The 25,364-nt window shown below is 30.8% G+C and overlaps 1 protein-coding gene across 1 annotated transcript; it reads left to right on the forward strand.

Moving 5' to 3' along the window:
- The first annotated feature begins 14,514 nt into the window (after nucleotides 1-14,514).
- LOC149260133 (bidirectional sugar transporter SWEET3b-like) lies at nucleotides 14,515-15,731 on the forward strand. The gene is made up of 5 exons (XM_089456813.1): nucleotides 14,515-14,564; nucleotides 14,664-14,886; nucleotides 15,008-15,079; nucleotides 15,204-15,326; nucleotides 15,480-15,731. Exons 1-5 carry the CDS (start codon nucleotides 14,515-14,517, stop codon nucleotides 15,729-15,731), a joined length of 720 nt encoding a protein of 239 aa, XP_089312939.1.
- Nucleotides 15,732-25,364: the final 9,633 nt, after the last annotated feature.

A 25,364-nucleotide genomic window follows, 5' to 3' on the forward strand; every position in this document is an offset into this window, starting at 1 on the left:
CTTCTTCAACCCGGGCACATACATGACATCTTTCATATGAATATGGGAGCCGAACTCCCTCTTAAAGGTTACAGTTCCAATTCCTTTGGTACTCTACCACCCATCATCCCCAATTTCTATTTGCATTTGGATATCCTTGTCCTCTTTCTACTGAATAATTCTTTGTGTCCCATCATATGAAACGCAATACCTAAATCTAGATACTACACACTCCCCATTAAAGTGTTGGCCATGCATGCAATCATGGTGATGTTTAATTTGAATGTTGAGGCAAGTTATTCACCTCCTACTCCTTGTGTAAGGTTTTTGTTAGAATTCTCGTGTGGATACTTTGTTGCATAGTACACAAATTCATGGCAATGAAAACATTTTATCTTTTTTAGATCCTTCTTCTTTCCATTCTTCTAGATGGAATCTAGTTTGATTTGGCTCTTCTTTCCATTACCCTTCTTTCTCTTCCCAACCAAGGAAAAGTTCTCTTCCTCCTTAGATTTGGATCTTACTCCATCTCTAGTGTTCCACTAGATTTCTTCTTGCACTAGATCAGACCAAAGTCTCTCCCAATTTGGTAATTTATCCCTTCCATTTATAGAGTCTTAGTAGCTGTGCTAGGATTTTGGAAGGCCTTGGAGAGCTAGGCTCACTAGTTCTAAAGAGGGAATATTTTCTCCAACTCCTCTAAGATAATCTCGATACTGAGAAAATAAGGAGAGGTAATATGGAATGGTATCATTCTTCTTCATGCATATGTTTCTTAGCTTGTCCCTCAATGCGAATTTCCTAGCATCACTAACATTTTTTAATAGCTCAGTGAGGGTCTTCCACATAGCAAAGGGACTCTCCTTTCCTTGTAATTTTGAGACTGTATGGTCTCTCACATCCTCCAGGATGATCCTCCTAGCTTTTACGATATCCTTAAAAAATAGGAATGTAGTCCCATGATTGGAATTTGCCACTAAGCTTCCAAATTAGCATGTGCAAGAATGAAATCTCAACTCTGAAACCCCAAAATCTCTCTATGCCAAAAATAAAGAACCTCCTGACCTTGTGGCCTAATATTTTCCATCTCGTAGCTACGTTGACTCAATTCCAATGTGGATATTGTCCCTAATACTCATGCTTATCATGACATTAGGTCGCAAGTGTTCACTTTGATCAAGGGTTAGCCTTTTTCTATTTCCTTGCGGACATCTGACTGGTTCAGGGCCCAACCATCCAACAGGGTCCCACCTAAGTTGGGGGTTAGGTTGGTCAACTCCTTCATCGCCATTAGTTTGAATTACACCTGACCATGTAGACCTTGACTCCGTTCTTGCTCTGACTGCCTCTAATGAACTTTCGCCATTTTTTCATGGCTCTCATGTGAAGAAACAATCCTTCCCTGATTGGTGGTCTCATATTTCACTTACAAAGAAATTAATTCATGGGTTGAATGCATGGTTTTCGACTTGGATCTGGATACAATACTATTCTTGTGGCTACTAGACAAGACATCATAACCATAACATGTAATAAACCATTGACTTCTGACCAGGGATTGCATAAATAAAACAACACAAATTCGAATAAAAAATGGGCTACTTATATAATTGAAATAAAAATGATCACATCTATGGCATCACGACCTAATGAAATCTATGTCGTGATAGCCGATGGCCTTTCAACATGGTTCAAAACTACCCTGGCTCTTTCTCTCTTGTCCTACTTCAAAAATATCGTGGTCCTCTCTCTCTTGGTCTGCTTCTTACACTGCATCAGTCACCTCTACCTCACATCTCCCAAACAACTTATCTCTGGGAACAAAGAAACAAAAACCATAATCAAGATGAGTATTCTTGTCCTCTGCCAACTAATGCATTCTAGAGGATTCTAGAAAAATAAAAAATTACATAAACCAGAGGAAACCATGTCCTCTCTTTTTGGATTCCATGATTCATTTTTTGGAAGAATCCTTAAACCAATATTGGTTGGGGTTGGTTGTGACTTCTACATCTGTTTGGAATGGTCTCAAGTCCTAGACCATGGTCGATGAAGTAAAAAAGGGTCATATGAACAAAATTAGTCCTCTAGGGCTCATAGTTTTTTGCTCTATGAATGAGATATGAAGATCATTATAAATTTTTAGATGCAAGGGATGTGTCTCAATATGTTGATAATGGTCATGGGGGGAGTTAAAGATAATTAGGAAATAACTAAAGCTCTTAAGTATCATGAGCGTTAATGAGTCCTTGAACCATTATAAAGGAATTTTAGAGGTAATATTCGGCCTCCAATTAGGATATGGATTCCATTAGGAGGTTTTGAGCATCAAGAATTGGTATTTGGGTCTTGATCATAGTAAGGAAAGGATGTAAAGGCCTCAAGTCACTCATAAATATTTTATGCATACTATTGATAAGCATGGTCTCAAAGAACCAGATACGCCCTCGAAAAGGGGTATTTAATATTTGAGTGGGATATGTGTGCATATAGGAATTTTTGCATACTAGGAAAGGGTCCATGGTTGTTGATCATGTTTAAGTAGCGAAAATAAGATTATTATTAGTGGATCATATAATAAACATTAGAAATGAACAAGAGATATTCCTAGAGTAGTGGTGGTGTTAATAGACATCATTAACATTAATTTTTGATGAGAAAAGTTCCATGAGATAATTTATGATAAACTAGTCAACTAGATATATTGACATATAGTTTGGGTACTGTTGAGGGCCCTGAAATCGGGTCATCAACAAGGGGGATACCCACCCGGTCGGGAACCTAGTTGGCGGCTCCGTGCCCGTTTGGTGTAGCGGGTCCGACTGGGGATAACGGGACCAGCTTCCCGATCTAAGGGGTGTGTGTGTGTAGAGTTTGGTGATGTGTGTGTGTGTAGAATATGATAATGAAAATCTGGAATTATTTCTAAGCTAATTTAACTCTAAACTCTGAGACTGAATTTTATACTACTTTAATTTATCAAAAACAACACATCTAATCTACGCCAACCCGGGATAGAAATTTTTCCATTATGCGATCTAGAAAGATTTCACACAATAACTGGTAATGAAGATTATTCAACTATTATGAGAATATAAATCAATTAAGATGAACCATCCTGCATAAAAAGTTAAGCAAAACGGTTGTGAACAGCATATCGCATAATCAGTTATTCATGTATTAAGCACAAATCAATGACTCCACCGTACAAAAGTGCCAAATGGTAGTCCACTCATTCATACATTAACATATAAACAACATCAGCTGTATATTACTCTAAGAATGCAAGCAGAAATTCGTCAAGAGATAAAAGTACCATTTATGACTGATTTTATACTCACAGACCTTAAGCAATAATGATCTATTTCTACTTACTTCTAATGCCTACTAAGAGTACAGAAGTGCAACATCAGTAGCAGGTATTAAAATGCAAACATAAATAAATCTCGATCCGTCCATTCATCAAAAACCCCCTCCGAGGGTGCAAAAGTGCATGTTCTGAGGACAAGTTTTTTGACAAATTTCCGGACCCTTCTCCAATGCAACGAGAAGGGTTAAATACTACTAACCGGGTAATTTTAATTACACAAATTTAGGGAACGGCTTCAAATGACAGCCCTTTTACTAAAACAAATTTATTTCTAAAAACTGAATCTAATTTCTAACCATTTTTGTATCTGCTCCTTAGTGCTGTAAGCGATGCGCTGTATGCCGTGAAAGAGTCGGCTTCTTGTCCTTTCCTTTTGTTCGAGCTTGAAAATTAGAAATAACAAGAGCTAGCACCTCTTTCTGACAAACTAGAAGATATTTTTGAAAGTGTTCTTCTGGAGGAGTGTCTTCACGGCGTGTATACTTAGTACAACTCAAATTTCTTTCAAACTGATTGTGTTGTTGCTATTTTGGTTTCCGGTCATGCGAATGACTCAATGAGCTGGGGATTTTGTTGCCTGAACGATTTTCTCAATTGAAACTTGATTCCATTCTTTGTTCCAGGCTTTTCTGAGATGTCTTTCCCCTTAAGCATTTTTCTTTTTGCTTTACCCAATTTGGGACTCAAGATCTTTCATAAACGCTTTGCTTTTGTGCGTCTTTGACTCTGAGTCCTGGATAGCCTATTTCCATCAGCATTTGTTGAGTGATACTCTGGAATCCACGGCCCTGCTGTATGCGGTATCCATTTGCGAAGTCATCTCCTCTCTGTTCTTCTAGCTCTAGCGCTTTTCCTTAGATGTTTCCTGCATATAGATTTATATCAGTTGCTGACTTATAGTTCACGTAAATGAAAAGATACGGAAGAAAATATTGACATGAAAGCAATTAAGTTCTAATGAATGCATAATCATGTCACCCATTATGACTTGACTCTTCGAAAAACGCAACATAATCATCTTTGGATACACAGGCGTACAATCATTAATTTCTCGTAAGGTGCGCGCCTAATATTGGGCTCACAGATCATGCAGAGGAATGCCTGCGATGAATGGCTTCTGCGATTTGCATCGCATCGTCGAAGATTGCGATGTAATTAAGTGGTATCGCAGCAATTGATGGTCTCATTCGTCGCAAACCATAGATTGCAGGTCGCAGCTTTGCATGGTCGCAAATCGCATATCGCAAGATCGCAAGGTTTTCGCTTTGTCACTTTGTGCTGCTTATGCGACATTGTGACGTGCGACGTCGCATATCGGCCGTCGGCAGTTCTTTAGGTTTTCCCTTTTTGAGCGCTTTTAATGCACGCGGTGCGATGAGTTCTTGCGTCGCTCCCTTTTAGTGTATTTATGCGCTTTGGGAGAGCGCCTCTTCTTCCTTTGCGACGCGATATAGCTCTTAGGAAGTTAATACAAAAGATTTTTCAAACAAAAGTATTTTTTGGATTTTTGGTTAAGGGTCCCCCTTTGCTTGATGTTATTACTAATATCAAACAAAGAGGGGGGTTGTTGGTGACCACAACAGGTACATGATAAAACCATCATGTATGTGACCACATGACCATAATTGGTCATGAAACATGGATATTGAAGTGATCAAAGTAGGTACACATAGTCAATCAATTGAATCCTTCTAATGGGAAAATCCATAATCCAAAAATATTTTTTTTAAAAACAATAATTGGTTCCACCATCCTTGGCCCCGCCCAAGGATCATCTTGGAGGAAAAAATAAATTACATAAGTTCCTCCCTCAATTTGATACGGGCAACAAGTGTTGATCACCAAAAATAATAATTCATCTAGGTATAGTAAGAAACATCGTCACCTCTAAAGAATATCTTGTAAATAACCATCATACTAATCAATCCATGGCACATTAATTCTTTTGAAAGTATATTTTGAACAATTATCACCAATATGATTCTTCACCCAATCTACTTGGAAATCAATGAAACAATATTTCCATCTATTTAATAAAATATAGCACGTAAAAATTTGATCAAACAAAAACAATAAAGTTACCAAATTATTGTTCAAACTCTCTTGGTCAATGATCCAACCAAACACACAAGACACTATTGTCCTAGTCGATTAGACAACTAGGTAATAATACAACACATTTCTAGTCAATTGGTTAACTAGGCAATAACACATAAACAATAGTTAAAACTTATCCTCTAAATAGGCTCCCATTAAAAAATATGCACTTTTTGGAACACAATATTACTTAATCTGCATATCCCAATAACTAAGTTCAACTTAGGTTAGTTAGTCGAAAGAATATGCCTTAGTTGATCAAAGTACTAGATATCTCAAGCTGGGTTCACTCATTGAAACATTAACAACATCATTAAATATCATCCCTAATTTTAAGACAACTAATTGAGCAATTCAATAGTACATATAACAACACAATTTCCAAATTCAAGTAGCAAAAACATTTCCAACAAAAAATTATTAGAATAATATGTTTGCTTGAACCTTAGTAGTCTCCTCCATTGGATCAACAACAAGATAAAAAATTCATTTATATGAAATCATCAAACACCTGTTAAAATGTTTCCATGACTATTCATTAATTCAACCACAATCCACCTCGGTAATCAATTCTAGTCCAATGTTTAGCCTCTCATTCCTCTTCTATAAATATCTAAAAGTATAATTTCCTTTAATCCAAGAATTCTAATTTATGGGCCAATTCTATAATCCTTATGAAAAGAATGCCAATATGGGCCAATCCTCTAATCCTTATGATAAGAATTCCAATTTATGGGCCAATCCTCTAATCCTTATGATACGAATTTTAATTTATGGGCCAATCCTCTAAATAGAAATTGCACGCTCAACTTCCTACTTAAACAGGGGTTTAGAATATTCATACACATCAACTTGGTTATTTAATTGGGAGAACTTATATTTTAGGTATTTTGTTTCTTCAATGTCATGTTTTATTTTTTATTAGGAGTATTATTTCTGATAGAATTTTTTTCCATATGAGAAAATAATATTAATACTCCTCTATCGTAATTTTCAATCACCTAAAAATGGATAGTCAAATGAATAATTATGCCAATTGTATGTTGCGTACCTTTAACACATTGAACTAGAGACTATCCAGATGGATGAAATTTGTCTTGATATATCTCTGACATTTTAGCCCCTTTGAATATGAAATTTTTCTTGTAGCACCTTGATATGATTTCTTAGAATCCGAAGATTTCAAAATCTGAAGCATCGTTGAAATTGTGATAACAAAAATGCCAAATTGACTTGTTTGAGACTAATTTCAAGGATAGTCAAAATACATAAATTCCACAAGATAAAACTCATAAAGTCTAATAAATCAAAATCTTAACAGTTTTCCACATGCAATTCTCTATGTCACCCCAATATTCTAAAAATTTTAGAGTTTGAAAATTCACTAAAAATGTTTATTGCAAGAATCCCAAGATGACTCTTTTAAAAATGGTTTCAGGATTAGTCCCAACCCCTATCATAGAAAAATTATAACTCCAATATTATAATGAAAAAATATGAAAATTTGATCACCTATACTATGGTACTTTTCCCTAGCCTCCAAAGAATTCACTATTTGAAAACTCACATAAACAAAGTCTTAGAGAAAAAAACTATTTGACTCATTCGAGAATGATTTCAGGATATTATGAACCCTACCTTCCATGGGCTATATATTCAAAGATATAGTGCACTAGAACTTTAATTAGCTATCATGAATTCTTCACTATTTTTCCTCTCTCTCACCAGACGTTTTGTATCAAAAGCTTCACATAAATCATGTTATAGAGAAAATCCAATAATATCTTGATTGAATCAACAAAACCCTAAGATCATAAGATCTTATAGTAAATTTAACATGATTTAATATGGAAATTATTATAAGTTTTGACACAACATAATTTTTTATCGACCTCTTGACCATCGTCCAAAGATGAAGACTAACATCTTAGGGCTTAAAAGATACTTTTATGGCTGAAGGGAAACCCTACACAATAAGTGTATTGTGGGAACCATTTTGAAATGTTAAAATTTGGGATGGGTATTACGATGTTATACATGCAATTTTTATTGGAGTAATATTGTATGTGGAATGTTTTAGAATTTTAAATAATTACAATGATTCTTAATACCCTCATAGTGATTTATGGAGTAAAAAAATGGTTGTAAATGTTATATATATATATATATATATATATATATATATATATATATATATATATTAAAATTATACAAAATTTTCAAATGTTTATAGAAACAAATCTATAAATCTCTCTAACACATTTCAAATTGTGGAGGCAGTTTATTTTTTATATTTATTTGTGATTTTTATTGGTGTGTGATGTTATATAATACATGCAAATTGTGGAATGCATGATTAATGTATAATAAATATGCATTATTTGAAAATCAAATATTCTTTTAGTAGTTTATTTCTATTGAAATATGTAATTATTAATTTTCATTTTGCTTGAATCTAGTAGTTTAAGTTGATTTATTTTTTTTATTTAATATTGCTTTCATCTGTATGTAAATTATAAAATACAGAGGTCGTTAATTTTTTTGTAATTGTCCTTTTAAAAAAAATATTATGCTACAATATTAAAGTACAATATTTAAAACATAAAAAGAAATGAACATTTAAATATCTATCTATATTAACATTTAAAAAAATAAATAGTTTCCTACAAGTACAAAATATTCTATATAATTCTACAAAATATTTATGAAAACACTTTGCCATTTACATACTTAATTGATCCACTAACATGAACATATTTTCAAAGAGTAAGTGAATATTTGAGACCCAAGAAATGGTGCCTACATAGATAATCACCTTCTCTTTATAGGAATAAATATTTTACAAAGTGAAGGTGGTTATCTTGACTTATTTTTCCCTTTACTTTAATAATTTTATAACCACATATTAATTATGTAGTACAAACCAACATTATTATTCTCCAATTAGCTCTTTCATGTTTTATACCATTTCCTCTTAGTTTAAGTGAATAATGGCTCCATTGTCCTTTCACTTTAAGAAAGGAGTGATATAACTTTGACTTCAACCTAGATTGTATCATGGCCTAGATTTCCATGATACTATTGTGAGGCACAAAAGATAAAGTGTGGATATAAATGCCATATTTGAAGACTATCATTTGTTGGGTTGTTTGTTCTTCATTTGGTGGAGAATTGTAGGTTTCATAGTAGTTGACATGTAGTTGAATGATCATGCGAACATCTATATATTCAAAATCCCTAAAACAATTGGTAGTGCATATTTTAAGCATTCCACCACCACCACATTTTTTTCTATTGCCTTTGCTATCATCTCCAAGTTGATTGGAAGCATGCTATAATTGAATGCAAAATACGAATCCATTGTCAACTTTATAGTGAATTCTACAATATTATTTAGTTTCTCCAACACATAGATGCTTTTATAGATGATTATATCTCAACATATATGTGATGCTTTAGGTAAAAAAAAATAGATGACCCTACAAAAGAACAACCAAAGTCTACACTAATGGGTAGCATGAAGATAAATAGTATGTAAAGGTAGCTCCCATGAGCATATGAATGAGCAACCTAATATGGGCATGGGGACAAAAGTAAAACACTATCGATGTTAGGAGTGAATAAGTAAAACTATAATGTGATATTTAATAATATGCCAAAACAGGTGTAGTTAACTATTTATCACTAGGATTTGTAGTTATTTGGAGGTAGAATCCTAATTGAAAACCTATGCAATCTATTGATATAAAACTTACACTATAGTGACAAGAGCAATATCATGTTCTTGTTGGACATGAACCAAGTATTTTATCTCTAGCTAATGCATCCTAGTTTGGATGACAAATGTGTGGACTATAAACTAAAGGATCCCTATAGAAAAACCTTTCTAGATGTTTTTACATAAAACTATCTCTGCCTAATGATGCAAAATGTCAAATCCTAATCTTGGAATGTCATCCTTAATATTAGCTACTTTTTGTAGAAGAAACTTCATGGTTTTGTTTAACCTTTTAATCTTTTTTATCTTTGCAAATGTCTTTATGGATCCATGAGTGTTTTTAATATTTAAAATAAGGATTTATTTGAATATGGTAGTCTGTTATTATAGCTTAGAAGGATTTTGTAATTTGATTCACTGGATCCCATTCTCTTTTATAACTACTCTATTGTAGCCTTTATCTTCATATGTGGGCGTATATAATTACACAATATGGATCAATGTGCAAGAAAATAGGTCAATGTAAGTGTACAACTTGATCAAAATAAGAATTAGGAAGGGGGGCTTTAGTGACTAACTCAATGTCATGTTTATTATGGAAGGAACATGGAAAATCATGAAATTCAACAAAATCCTTACTGAATTGGATGAGAAGAGGGTCTAAGAAATTGTGCATACTTGGGGGCTTAATAGTTTTCACTTGAGGAATGATATAAGTATGTAAATTTTTATGAAGGGTTACCTACCATAATACACCCTTTTTGGATAGGGTTTCAACCCATGGAAGGCATAATGGAATAAAATAAATAGGTTTGATGATCCCTGGAGAGGGTGTATGAGTTCACATGAAGTGATTTGGTAAAATGTTCACACCCATAACGAATAACTAGCAACAAGTATATAGAATCAAGAAATGATACATCTCACATCACTTTTTCATGATAATAGACACCATTATCAAAGGTGATGGGACATTGTGATGACATGAATAAGCATTGAGCAACATTGGTGACCCACCCAAGATGGTAAGGATCAATTTGAAGATTAATTGGTAGAGACAATGCCTTCACATGGGCGATGGTGACCAAATTACTTTGAATATCATTTCCCATAATCTACTTCAACACTTAATCATTAATCTAGTAGGTGTAGGTAAAGATCATAGTAACAATGGGCTAAGAGATATGGTGAGCCGTCTATACAATGTTATGATCAGGATCAATCATATTTTTCACATTGATTATGTCCACGAGAGGGGTTTATATCTCACAAAATAAGTCTTTAGAATCTCATGAGTGATGAAATGCACAATAAGCTATGGTGGTGTGAGAGGTCATCTTATGAAAAGTGCAATGTTATCCTATGCAAGGCGATGAGGGAGAATTACAAGATGGGGTTGATGGAGTGGGAGTTAAGTAGGATAAATAGTGAAATGTATTGGGATGGATACCTAAATTATTTTTATTATGAATAAAATTTTGAAAATATAATAAAAGGGATGCACACAACACCAAAGAAAATTCATGTTGGAGAGAAAGAAAGAAATAAAAATTTAATTAAATTATAAGTACTTGTTTCAAATCAATAATGGAGAGATGCATCTAGAAAATTTAGAAGGATTCACTGTATTACTATATGGTTCAATTATGATATAGCCAAAGTTGGAGCCACTTTACCTAGATATGTTTTGCATAGCTAATAAAGTATGTCTATAGAAGAAACCTGTAGAAGGTGTCCCAACTAGCTATGGTGCTAGGGCTTCTGTAAAAGACCGCATTATCAATTTCAACATAAAGGAAGGCATACATGTATAAGGTATGTTTGATGTTCAGCCATAGACAATTGATCATTGAAAATGTCATGATACTAATATTTTCATATACCTTTAAAAAATAATTTGAATTCAAAATTAAACACAAACTATAAAGATAAAAAAATATTAGATCTTAGGCTTTTGTCATCCATAATGTAGTAAGCGTTATGGATCACAAAAAAAATACTAATGTGATTAATATGAAATACATGCTTACTATAAAATATTATTATCGTAAATTTCTCAAAATAAAAAAATTATAGATCACAAAAAAATATTAATGTGATTAATGTGAAATACATGCTTACTATAAAATATATATATATAATCAGAAATTTCTCAAAATAAAAATAATGAATATCTCAAATTTTCAAAAAATAATCATTTTATTATAAAAAAAAATTATACTTAAAAATTTCTAAAAATTTATGAAAAATTCAATAATGATTAAATATATTAAAAACTTTGTAAAATTTAATGAAAAAATTGGTTAGATAAAGAAAAACAAATACCACTATGTATGTTTTTATATACCATATTTATATTTGAATTTGAATAGACTTAACAAGCTCTCATGGACCATCCTACACTTAAATATGGTAAGATCTTAAATTTGCTAAAAGCAAGTATTAGTTCTGACCTAAGTTAAGTAGACATCAGAGTGACAAGATTGGATGTACCGTGAATATCATGATGATGTAGAGTGTTTTCACATGTTGGGTGATTTCTTCGAGAATTTTGTTATAAAATTATAGTAATTTTAATTTGTTTTTAATCTTATTTATATATTTTTAATAGTAAAATTATTAATTTTAAAATATAAAATAAAAAAATATATATTTTAACAAACATTTAACCAAATTTTCAATATTTAATTTAATTTATTTATAAATTTATAAATATATAATTATGATGTGATTATTAACTTAATTTATTAGATGGTCTATGAATACTATAATAAAACATTATGAGAGTCACCTTAAACGAACTAAATTTGATTTAAAGTGGATTCACTTATTATGATGTTTGTTAAAATGTAAAAGATATATATATACTTTTGAAATAATGTTTTATTTATTTATAGATTTAATGATTATTTTCATCCATTAAAATAAATATTGGTTTATTGGTATTAAGAAACATAAGAGATTATTTGAATTTTTTTAAAATGTCATTTCAATGTTTAAAATGTATTAAGAGAAGTATTTAAATAATGTTTTAACTTTGATGATTTGGTTAGGAAGGTTGGTATTGCGATTAATATTTTGAAATTGAGATCTAATTGGAGTATAACAATACTTGAGGAGAAAGTTTTTTTCATCTTTAATCTTCTAAAGTGATAGATTCTTACATGCCAGGATATTTCATTATGCAATTTGGTGTGAGTTAGTTCTTATTTTAGCAATGTTGATTATTTTATTTACTCAAGTTAAAATAGAGAGATAGGTTTCAAAAGAAAACCCTCTCATAGCATTTTAATTTTCTTTTATTACCTAATTATTTATTGCACCCATGAATTCTTCTTAAACTTAACTATAATATATTTTTAATATCATGGATATTCTATAAAATAACTTTTTTATTTATTCCCCAATTATTTAGACAAAACTTGACATATTTATGCCATCCTTATTTAAGTCATTCATGGTTTTGATTGGAGTAGAAAGAAATTTTGGAGATACACTTATAATCCATGTTGTTTATCTACTTCTTATATCTTAAGTACAATGGTGGAAGGGATCCCTTCTATGAAGAGATAAGATAGAGTGTATTTCTTAGACTTCTGAGATAATGGGTGAGAATTATATTCTTCTTTTTACTCATTACTAAAAGCGACTTTTTTTTTAATGGAAGTAGAGAGAGTTGTTATAAAACTATGATCTATTGTTCTTATATGATATGATATTTAATTTAGTATTTAAGTCCTTTAAAAAGATATGAACTTTATTTTTTTCCAAAGCAAGTGCCTTTATTTATCGGAGTTCTTTTCAATGGGGGCTCTTATGCATGAAAACTTTAGACTTTAAATGGAGCTTTTGTGCACGACAAAGTTTATAGGGTCAAAGGTATATCATGAGAGTTGGGCTCATGGTCATTTAAACTATCAAAAATGATTATTTAGTTGTATACAGAGATATTTGATATCACATAATCTACAACATTGTTGTCTGACAAGTCATTAGGTTAAATATCATATGAATCATATGAAGCTTTATGTATCCATGATAGTGGTGGAGCTTGACAAGTTTCTAATTTTCTACTTAATTCAATTTGGAAAAAGTGATAACAATATCCCTCTTTCATTACTTTTCTGTAAATTATTAAGTCTTAAGAATTAGTTTGCTTGATTAGTTAACTAAAACAAAATCTTTATCTAACCATTAATTTTATAAAAAATTAAGTTTAAAATCATCCACTAAAATAATAAATTAGTTAATCATAATTCTAACAATATAGTTTTCTATTTAAAAAAAGATAGTTTTATTTTCCAAATTATAATTATTTTATTTTTAAATTTATTAAATAATTTTTACGTAAAACGGTTGTTGGAGGCTGCATTTAAACCGTAGAGGAAAGATCACCTCCGACATATTTTAATACTGAAGGGAATCACAGAGGAAAGGTTCAAACTTAAAAGAGATGCAGAAGAGCGTTTCATTGGCAATTTGGCATATACAGGTAGGCGAAGTGTGGGAATAAAAATTTACGGAATGCTTTTTAGTTACAACTAAACCCACAAAACCATGTGGACACACTTTTTAAAGTCCGAAATGAATACCAGGTACCTATTAGAGGAAATATTGAAACAGAGAGATGCCCTGAGAACCGTTCTTATATATGTTGAAAAAGTAAGATGACCCGGGGCATATGCGGTCATTAACAAAAGCAAAGGTGGTGACACCTTCTGAATACAAAATTACTAATTCTCTGCATGCCTGTGGGATAGGAATATACAGTGTGTGGTTGTCAACAGTTCCCAGGAAGGCATGAAATGCATTTGCAGACGTACGATCAACCAAAAACCATTTGAATAACATGTACTTTTCTCTTTGTTTAATGTGCTAAAAATCTACTTTCTCGTGCTGCATGACGTTTTTTGCATCAGCGTCCAGCAAGTGAGAGAATATCAGTGCAGACACAGAGAGAAAGCAAAGTAAATTGCAAGTGATGAAAGGGGTATAAGTATACACCCACCCTCTCATAGTTGTATGCCCATACTGCAAATGCTGTAAGCACAAGACTTGCGCCAACTCCCCGCTGAGAGGCATTTTTTTTTTCTTGTTGTCCAAGCGACGCTAGTAAAAAACTCAGCGTTGAGAACAAAGAAATGATGAACAACTTCATACGCTTGGGGGTTGGAATTTTAGGTCTCTCAGCACCACTAAATACCTAATATTAAGCTGTGCCTAAGTCCTCTATAATCATAGATATGAATTTCTTTTTTTATAGATCATATCAAACCTACTTTTTTTTCATTTTAGATAGTTGTTAATGAACTAAAATGTTAATCATGTCCACTGATTTCTCTGATTTGGCATGGACATTACAGGAAGCGCTTTTGCTTTGCTCATGTATGGCGCGCCAATGTGAGTATTCTGTGCGAGATTCTAAAGTCCAACTAGGAATAAACCACCATACTGGGTATAGGGCTAATTTGATATTTTTTTTGTGATATTGGTGAACAGTACAACATTCAAGAGGGTGATAGAAAAGAGAACTACAGAGAGCTTTTCGGGGTTACCATACACGATAGCGCTCTTCAATTGTCTTCTCTATACGTTCTATGGGTCCCCTCTGATCAGCAACGGGTGGGATAACATTGTAGTTATCGTTGTCAATGGCATTGGCCTCCTTATCGAGTGCTGCTTTGTTTGTATCCATCTTATATTTGCTCCACCTAAACCCAAGGTAATATATTGGAATTTCAGTATATTACCTCTGATATAACTAGAAACTGAAGAGACGACTGGGTAAAACTAATGCAATCCGGAGGGAATGCACTTACTGTCTCTCTCTATCATTGTTGCAGAAGAAAATGGCCGGGATGGTCGCTTGTGCGTTGATGCTGTTTGGGGCTATTGCGATAGCTTCATTTTGTGCTGTAAGTGACCACAAGCATATGAAGGTGCTTGTAGGAACTGCAGGAATGGTAGCTTTCAGCATCGATTATTGGTACTGATAGTGGCTATTGTAAATGTCTTTTTACTGTACTTATTACTATTCAGAGAATGGTAATCCGAACGAAGAGCGTGGAATTCATGCCGAGCTTCTATTTCTCGTTGTTTGCTTTCCTCGGAAGTGTGCTGTGGATGGTGTATGGCTCTCTCAGCAGAGATATTTTCATCATGGTAATATAAATAATAAATTGTTGTTGCCAGTTTATACGATGAAATTCACGTGATCACTTTATATGACCCAACCATATCGCGCAGTAGGAACCGTTAATTTGAAACTACGGCTGAGTGGTTTGTTGCTTTGTGTGTACTTCATATTTTGCGCAGGCACCAAATTTTGTTGGAGTGCCGTTGGGGTTGGCTCAGATGGTTTTATACTTCTTTTATCGCAACAAAAAGAGCCCACGTGTTGAAGATGCAAAACTAGTGGATGGAGGGCAGCGGTTGGAACCGGGAAAGGAGAAATGCGAGGAAAAGAGTGAAGAGGACGCAGGCACCAAATTTTGTTGGAGTGCCGTTGGGGTCGGCTCAGATGGTTTTATACTGCTTTTACCGCAACAAAAAGAACCCACGTGTTGAAGATGCAAAACTAGTGGATGGAGGGCAGCGGTTGGAACCGGGAAAGGAGAAATGCGAGGAAAAGAGTGAAGAGGACAAAGGAAAATACCAATCCAAGGAACAACACATCGAAATGCAGTTGAAAGTATGAATAGTGGCAGGAGTGAAACACGATTCTTTGCAATCTGCATGTTCATTATGATCCGCACATTTGAAGTATGCGTCCGTATCGAATTATTCCATCTGTCATCACTCTTTGTTCCTTCCGTCATTACTGTTTATACCTGTAACTTCCGAAAAATATAACAAATGATCGATCAAATATATCACAGCACTTTGTCTTTGGTAATGTGAAGATGCAAAAAAATTCCACACATATGTACATTCTGCAAGAAAAATTGTGCCCCAAATTTCTATATGAAGAGGAGATGTTTAGAAACACAAATTTTAAATTTGTGAAAGTGCTAGTCACAAATTTCTCATTTCTCGTGCTCTCGTTTCCTTGGTCAATTAGTTTAATTCAACTCTGAAATTTGAATATAATTTATTAAAGTAACTCCAAAACAAAGTTTATTAAAACCCTTATATTTTAGAATTGAAGTGTTAGGAATCTCTAAAATACCAGATACTAAAGTAGCTTATTATTAGTTTACTAAAGGAATTAAAACATTAAACATAAAGGCATATATGACAATGTTTAGACGATTAATTTATTTTTCATTTAAAAGAAAATTAAATTTTACCTATCGAAAACAAAGGTATATATGAAAATGTGTAGATGATTGGATTAATAAATAATTTATTTTTATTCAAAAGAAAGTTAAATGGAAAGCGTTAAATGTGACTATTACAATTGATAGATAGTGAAAAGGAAGGAGTGACATGTGACTGTGACTATTATATTTATTAATGTTATAGATGGGAATAAAGTTAAGTTTGATAAATCTGGTTTTGTTACTCTAATTTATTAAAAATAATAATAACATTTATATTTTTTTAATATAAAACTTAATAAATGTGAAAAGAAAGGAGTGAGATGTGATGATTATAATTATTAATGTTATAGATGGGAATAAAGTTAAGGTTGATAAATTTTGTTTTGTTATTCTAATTTATTAAAAATAATAATAATATTTATATATTTTTAATATAAAAATGTAATATTTATATTTTTTTAATTTAAAAATAAAAAATATATTGGGTTGAGAAATAAGCCATGTATTTGATAATTTATTATGAGAAGATATTTTAATGTTAACTTGATTTGTTTTTAATAAATAATAAAATATAATTTCTAAATTATAAAGTAATATTAATTATAATTAAAAATAAAAAGTAAACATAAATTTGGTTAATTTTAATTGAAATATTAATATTTTTTCATTTATTATTTTTAATTTTTTATTCTATTTTGTTTGATATTAAAAATCAAATAAATAAACAAATAAATGTTAAATTTTAATTGAAAGAACATATAGCTCATACCAATCATAATTGGTTTATAAAATGTGTTTTTGTTAAACACATATAAATTGAAAGACCTTATATGCATTTTTATTTCACCAAAATCATTTATGAAAACATCAAAATTTAAAGCCATCTGAATAGTTTTAACCACAAAAATGATTACAAATTAAGAAATTCTTGGAGTCTGCTCATCCAACTCCTTAATCACTAATCCCTTGCACCTTCCTCCCATTTTTCTCTCACACACACACATATATATAAGAGAGAATTAAATGTAAAAAAAATTTACCTAAAAATTATCTACATCGGTCATCATAGTTATAAAAGAAAATTTAAACAAAAAATTTAAGAAATTAGATAAATATAAAGTACAAACCAATCCACTATAACATTTTTCCAAGGAAGACATTACCTCCTTAGACTATAAAAAATAATTACTTCACTACAAGGATAATAAATGGAATATATGTAATTCATTCAATCCTTAACATAAAATTAATATGTGGCATTTAAAAAATATTAATAATAATAATACAAAAATTCAATATTAGACATAAATAAAATATATTTCAATATGAAAGATTAAATAATATTGATGTATATCTAAAAAATGTGATCCATAAATAAAACATTTCATTATTTTAATGTCAACTATATGTATTATATATATGGTTTACAAAATGTATATATTATATAAAGGAATTCAAAACATATTATTATGGTTAAAACAATTGCATTGCTCTCACTATTCTATAATTTGGTACATTTTCTATAAATTTTGTCTAAAATCAAATAAATATTTGTTAGAGCTATAAGTTTTAGTTGTGTAAAAGTGAAAATGCATAAACACTAATTCATTAATCAAATAATGTTACATGTATAAATACATTAGTGATTTACCTTGATTTCACAATCAACTAATTGAGAAAATATCTCAAACATACTCCTATTTAGGAAGCTAATTAATTGGAGAATGCTTTTCAACCCAAACAAATCTAACCAAATCCTACATAATAGTGACATAATACTTCTCAAATGAATGATCACACCTAATAAAGGAGGACTTATGTACTCTGACACTCTTCGTTAACCACTGCTTCTCTTAAAGTTGTCAGACTCATAAGGAATACCTAGCAACAAGTTTATAGACTCAAGACGAGTGACATCTTACACAACTTTTTCATGATACTAGAGAATGGTAACAAAGGTGATGAGACATTTTTATGACATGAATAAGAATTGAAGATGGTAAGCGCAAGAATGATGAGTAATTAGTAGAGTTAATACCTTAACATGGGTAATGAATAGAAAATTATTTTTAATACCATTTTCCACAATCTACATAACCACTCAATTTTTAATATAGTACTTGTGGGTAAAGGTCATAGAAAAAATGGGCTAAGGGATGTGGTGAGTTGTTTATTTAAGGTGAAGATCAAGATCAACCAGATTTTCCATATTAATTATGTTCTATGAGACGAGTTTTTATCTCACAAAATAAGGCTTTAAGATTTCATGGATGATAAGAATCATGATTGGATATGATGTAAGAAATCATCTAGTGAAAATTATAATGCTATATTCTACTATATGGGGAGGATGAATTGCAAGAGGAGCTTACTAGAGTGGGAGTCAAGTGGGATAGATATGATACGTCATGGGATGGTTACCCAAATTTGTTTTTGTTAGGAATTCTATTTTGAAAGGATAATGAAAGGGATGAATTAGGTAGCAAATTAAATTCATGGTGGAGAGAAAGAAGTAAGTGAAAATTTAATCTAATTATAGTTACTCATTCAAAACCAACAATGGAGAGATGCACCTATAACTTGTTGAATGATTTAATGTATTACTATATGATTAAATTATGATATAATAAAAGTTGAATATGATTTACATAGAGGCTTTATGCATAGAAAATAGTGTACATTCTTGTAATAACTGCGTTGAAAGTGTCACAACTACTTATGATGTTAAGATTGTGGTAAAAGGCCCCATTATCAAGTTGAACAAAAAGGAAGGCATAATTATATAAGGTATGATGATTCTCACTGATAATTGGGTAGTTGATCCTTGAAAATGATTAGCTACTAAAGTCATTTTGTTCCAACTTAGCAGACACAATTAATAGATGAAATAAAAGGAAAAGTCTTGGGTCTATGAGTCAACCTGTTTTCCATTAAAAAAAAAAACTTGTAAATTAAGGGAGCATCATTTTAGTATCCCAATGCAAGATAAGTAGTGAATTATTGGAACTATTGATATTTGGATTTACCAGCTCCATAGAAAGATTGATGATCACAAAAGTATGTTAATGAAGTAGATAATTTTGTTATTCAATGATCTATTTCTATTGCTAAAAGAATTGCATTTATGCTTTTGGAAGTGATGTGTCTTCTATGGGTTAGTGTCTCAAAAGTTTTAGATTCTCTTTAAAAACTATAATTTGAATGTCTGCCATGATATTTTCATGCAAAATATGAGGAGAGGTATTTTCATGCTCATTTTACTTTTTCCAAACTACTGACAATGACTACAAATGCCTAACAAAAAAAGGGAGAAAGTGAATTGTGACAACAATGAAAAGTCTTCCTTTATTGCCAAGTGATTTAGAATGAAAAAATAAATTTTAATATTAACTTAATATTCATATTCTAAAAAATTTCAACTACATAGATAAACACCTTCTCTTTATAGTCAAAACCTAACCATGATTAGAGGTAATTATCTTGATTATCCTACCTTTGTTTAATTATATTACATAACTACCTATTAAATATATAATATTGCTCCACATTAATATTCTTTAAATATTTGACATTATCCTTCTCCATGATGTGTGTCTCAAGTGTAAAATATGCATTATATTTATAAAAAAGAGGTAAAACACCATTATGAAATTAGTTTTGTCTTTTTACAATCACATAGACTTACATATATATATATATATATATATAAAGATTCTTCTTCATGTGTTTCTATTTTTTTGACATATATATATTACCATTATAAAACTAATCTGGAAACTAGTTATTTTATAGTCTCAGAAACTTACTTTTATATATATATTATTTATTTAATATATTATCGTATTACATTATATTTAAATTAATTTTACATACATTTTAATCATTCCTTGAAGTTAAAAAAATTATTTTCATTTAAAATAAACATTACTACTAATACATTTTAATGATCGTTTTTAACTTGTATTGATCGATCCATTCATATATATATATATATATATATATATATATATAATTTAATGTTTATAATTAAATAGCAATATAGTAGTTAAAAATATTTTTACATGTTTAATTTAAAGATAAAAAGTAAGTTATTAATATTGACAACCATGAAAAGATTATGTCATAAATGTAGGTTTTAATTTTGTACATAAATTATTTACCAAATAATTTTTAAAAATAGAAAAATATGCATCATGACAGAAACATAAAAATATACACAAAAATTTTCTCTTCGAACTATCGTTTTTTCATTATATTCTTTTCAATGTTACAATACAATATATACACTCTGAAGCATTCATAAAGCATAACTATTAACCCTATATTAAAACGTAATTATAGTTCTTTTTACTATATCTACAAAATATTATGAATAAAACCATTATGGCTAAAACCATGAGCAAAACAATAAATAAGTCCACCCCTCACTCTTACCAAAAATAATACTTTTGGTATCAAATATAACGATTAATCATGGTTGAAACTTGATAACTATGAATACAAGACTTAATTGTCCTTAAAACTCCGAAAAACTTAATGGAAAACATTGTTACAAAGATAAATAAATGCCATGCTATCCATAATAAGCTCTTGTACGCCACATTTCCACAAACATATTTTAAATAAAAATCATTTCAGCCTTGTGGAGTATAGCAGCCTGAATAGGAGGAGCTTGCTAAGGGCATCATTATATGGGTTCTTCCTTCCACCCTAAATCCGGTCTTCTAGGCCTCTTCACTTTTTTCTTCACTTGGGCTTTGATTGATCAGTTTCACGGATGACTGCCTATAGTGAAAAAAATGCACATGAATTAAATGCATGTGCCATGAGTATCATGATCATGAAAAGAGTTTTACATGTTAGGGGATTTTTATAAAAAAAATTAGTAGTATTATGATTTTTAATAATAATGTTATTTTTTGTTTTTGGATATTTTTATGGTGTAAGTGGGATGATTATATACAACATTTATGGTGGACACTTTATTTATTTTTAAATACCAAGTAAAGCTTAATTATAAGATTATAAATATGAAAATGGAAGTAGAAGGTAAAATTTAAATTCAAATAACTAATAGGAAAAGATGAAAGGTAGAATCAAAAGATTAAGAAATAATTAAAAATTTTAAGACATAAAATGTAAATAAATAGATACATAGATGATAGAGGCTAAATGTTAAACTAAAGCTTATTAATGGGTAAAAATTAACAATTAAACTACCAAACTTACATCAAAATAATTAATAAATAATTAGAGTTAGAGGTCAAATCTAAAGACTAAGAAATATGGGATAAAAATAATAAAACGTAGATAAAATTAATTAATAAATTGTTAAAAAATGATTAATGAAAGAATAAGTAAGATGAGAAATATAATTAGAATTAATAAAGATGAATACTGATGAATTTTTTGAATAAACTAATAAAGAATTAATAGGAAGATAAAGAGAATAAAAAGGATAGGTTAAAAAATAAATTTGAGTTAAATAAAATAGAAATTGAATAAGGAAAAGGCGTAAGGGGAGAAATTATATAATATTAAATTAAATTAGGAAAAAATGTTGAATGAATTAAGATAGGTTATATATGAAATATGGGTGGGGGATGTGGTTTAATGATTAAAGAGTTGGATGAGTAGTTTCCAAGAATTGCTTAATTTGTAGCCATCTTCACAGTTAAATTTGTTTCGGTGATTTTTTATTTCTAGGGCTTTGTAAACGATTCAGGTGGAATAAAATGGAGAAAGAGAAATGTTTTTTTCTTGGTCAAAGCATATAAGATTCTTATATTTATGAGTATTCATTGAAAAAATATTTTGCAAAGTGATTATGATTTGTATTGACTATGTGTTCTTTCAAGCAGAATTTAACTAATTTACCTATTTGGACCGAATAAGAATTCTTGCATGAGAAAGTAATTTTACAACCCAATGGCTCTCCTTCCTCCCCTCACCCTAATCACTATCTTTCTCACTCTAACCCTATTCCTAACTCTTTAATCTCTCCCCCCTCCTCATCGGAAGTGCCTCCCCCATCACTTCCTTCTTCTTCTCCTTCCCCTCCATTCACCTTTAACCTTCATTCCATAGTGGTAAATATTTCATGTTTTGTATTACCTCCCACGACCCTTATGCTTTTAGGAAAAGGTTTTAATCTCACCCTCAGTCCTAAGAGAATTTCTTTCAAAGGTATCGTGTGTGCCATTGAATCCAACATGCATAACCTTCCTTCTAATGAAGCGGAATAGATCCATCAAGAGCGTGGTAGGATTCTTTGGCATGCAAAACCTCCTTGTCTTAACCTTTCCATTGAGTATTTTCATGTCATTCGTGATATTAATAATAACTTTGACATTTTGGTGTTAAAATATGACAAAGGTAATGGCATGGTCATCATGAATACTTTGGATTATGAGGCTAACTTATTGAGATCTTATCATCCTCATCCTATAAATATCTTCACAAAAACCCTATTAATTTGATTACCAACGTAACATCGCCCAATAATTTCACATGAAAACGTATGGAGTTAGAATTTATAGCATTTCCCAATGTGTAACTTTCTAAATTACTTTCCATATTCCTTCAATGACCTTTAGAAAAAGCATCACAATAAATAGAGCTTTAGCAAGGAATAGTAAGTTACACAACCATTAACTACCATTATTGTAACATATTAACTTAATATTCCTGATGTAACCTTGCACCAATTCCATGATTCTTTTAACTCAGTCAATTAATCACATTCTTGATAATATAAACATCACATCATGCAAGGAATCAATGTCATAAAAATCGTACAATAGACAACCACATCATTAGACACTGATATACCCTAGAAACCCCGTACCGTGAAAACCAATAGACAATTAACTTTATTATTAAACTCTCATGATAGTGTTCACCCCTGACTCAATGGTTATAAGGGAGTCCATCCCTTAACCATTGTCATAAAATATGACAAATAATATCATCTCAAAAATAACATACTTAACTATAAGCTATTACAATCATCATGACATCATTTAACCACAAACCCTGTAGAATTATGTCTTTAGTGTATGATTCTTCCCATTAGTAGATTATCTTGCAGCTCACATTCCTTTAATCTTTATAGACCACTAACTTAATGCTTGCCATAATGGTAAACATACTCCATCTTTTCATATGTCGCAGCACTATCCTGTAAATGCTACTATCAACAACCTTTGATATCATGATTAGATCAAGCATTAATCAAACCAATCATAAATCTATATTAGTGATGTATCATCACCTATTCATGTGCATTCATGAAATGTAAATAAAATATCATGACAGTCTTCCTTTAACAACACTACAGAAGCATTAATTAGAAGCATATAACTATCAAAGCATGTCTATAAGTAAATACCACATTAACTATTATTCCTCTTGCACAAGAACACATTATTCCAAGACAAATCACTACAACTATCTAGACATTCCTTTAAAGGAAACTCACACATTGGTTATGCTCTACGTGCATGCGATTACATAAACTTTATTAAAATAACTAACCCTTCAGCTATTACTTTTGGTGCATGCAAATATCTAACCCAACGAATGTTGTTCCTATGCATGCAAGTGCATTTTATTTCCAAAAGAATCTTCTCAAAAGAAAGCTTAACACAATAGAGAATACAAATACATGTTTCTTTTTCGAGGAAATATAGCACAATAGGGCATGAAAAAACATGTTTTCTTTTCTAGAAAACTAATACAATAAATCATATAAATACATGTCCTCTTTTCCAAAATATTAAACTACCACTACCCATATATATATATATATATATATATATATATATATATATAATCCAAAATATTACTATGATTTTTGCAAATGTAAATTAATCTTCTTTGCCAAAAGAATATTTTCCATTGTAGGCTAACAAACATGCTATCATTTCCCGCATGTAAATCTATATTCTTTCAAAAATAAAGCTAGCTATGATACCTGTAATCTACAAGGGACCATGTGCAAAGAAGCCACTCTTTTATCCATGCAAACACACTTTTAACTTTTCAAAATGGTGGAAAATTAGCACATATTCTTCTAAGAAAAATTAGCACAATGGTTATTGTTTTTTGCATCTCACATGTATTATTTTCCAAGATATTAGAAATATAACTGCTACTTATTTGCGTATAATCACGTGTTGTTATCTTCAATAAACTAATAAAAATAATTACATATAATTGATGTAAAGTAATATAGCTCAATAGTTATTCTATCCATGAAAAGGACATATCTCTATAAGACAATGACTATTGTTTGTGCATGCAATAAATTATCATAATATCCCTTCTTTAATGTATGCAATGCATATTTCTATTTTAAAAGGGTAAAACTATTTTGTTATATATGAAAATATTTTCCCTCTTTCAAGAAAAATTATGCAATTAACTATCGTTTCTATGCATTTGCATATGTATTTTTTTTCAAATAAAATCACTATTTCTTTGTGCAAATAACACACTCTTGTTTTCAATAAAAAACATAGTTTCTCTATCTTTTATATGCAAGGTTCTCATGCATGCGAACCCATGTTATTTCTTAAGAAACTAACATGACTCCTTTATCTTTTTACAACATTTGAACACATTCTCTTTCTTAAGAAAATAACAAGGCTTCCTAAATATTTTTAATGCATATAAGTACTTATTCCTTTTCAAGAATATAGTGTTTAAAAGACATGCAAATAGATATACTTTTCCCAAAATAATCTAACACAGTGGCTATTCATTTTTTCCCTACAAATATAGTTATATTTTTTGTCTAGCACTCATTGCATCGAGTGATTCTCACAGGTGTGAATAAGTGAGATTGAAACAAGAGAAATGAATCAAATGGTGTCAATCATCACTTTTGGGGCTTTCACCCAATAACCAGGACTCCCCGAGAGGTCACTCATCCCAG

Source organism: Pinus tabuliformis, chromosome 6 (genome assembly GCF_031772625.1).
Source record: "Pinus tabuliformis cultivar Carrire ecotype Pingquan chromosome 6, CPIR1, whole genome shotgun sequence".
NCBI lineage: Eukaryota > Viridiplantae > Streptophyta > Pinopsida > Pinales > Pinaceae > Pinus > Pinus tabuliformis.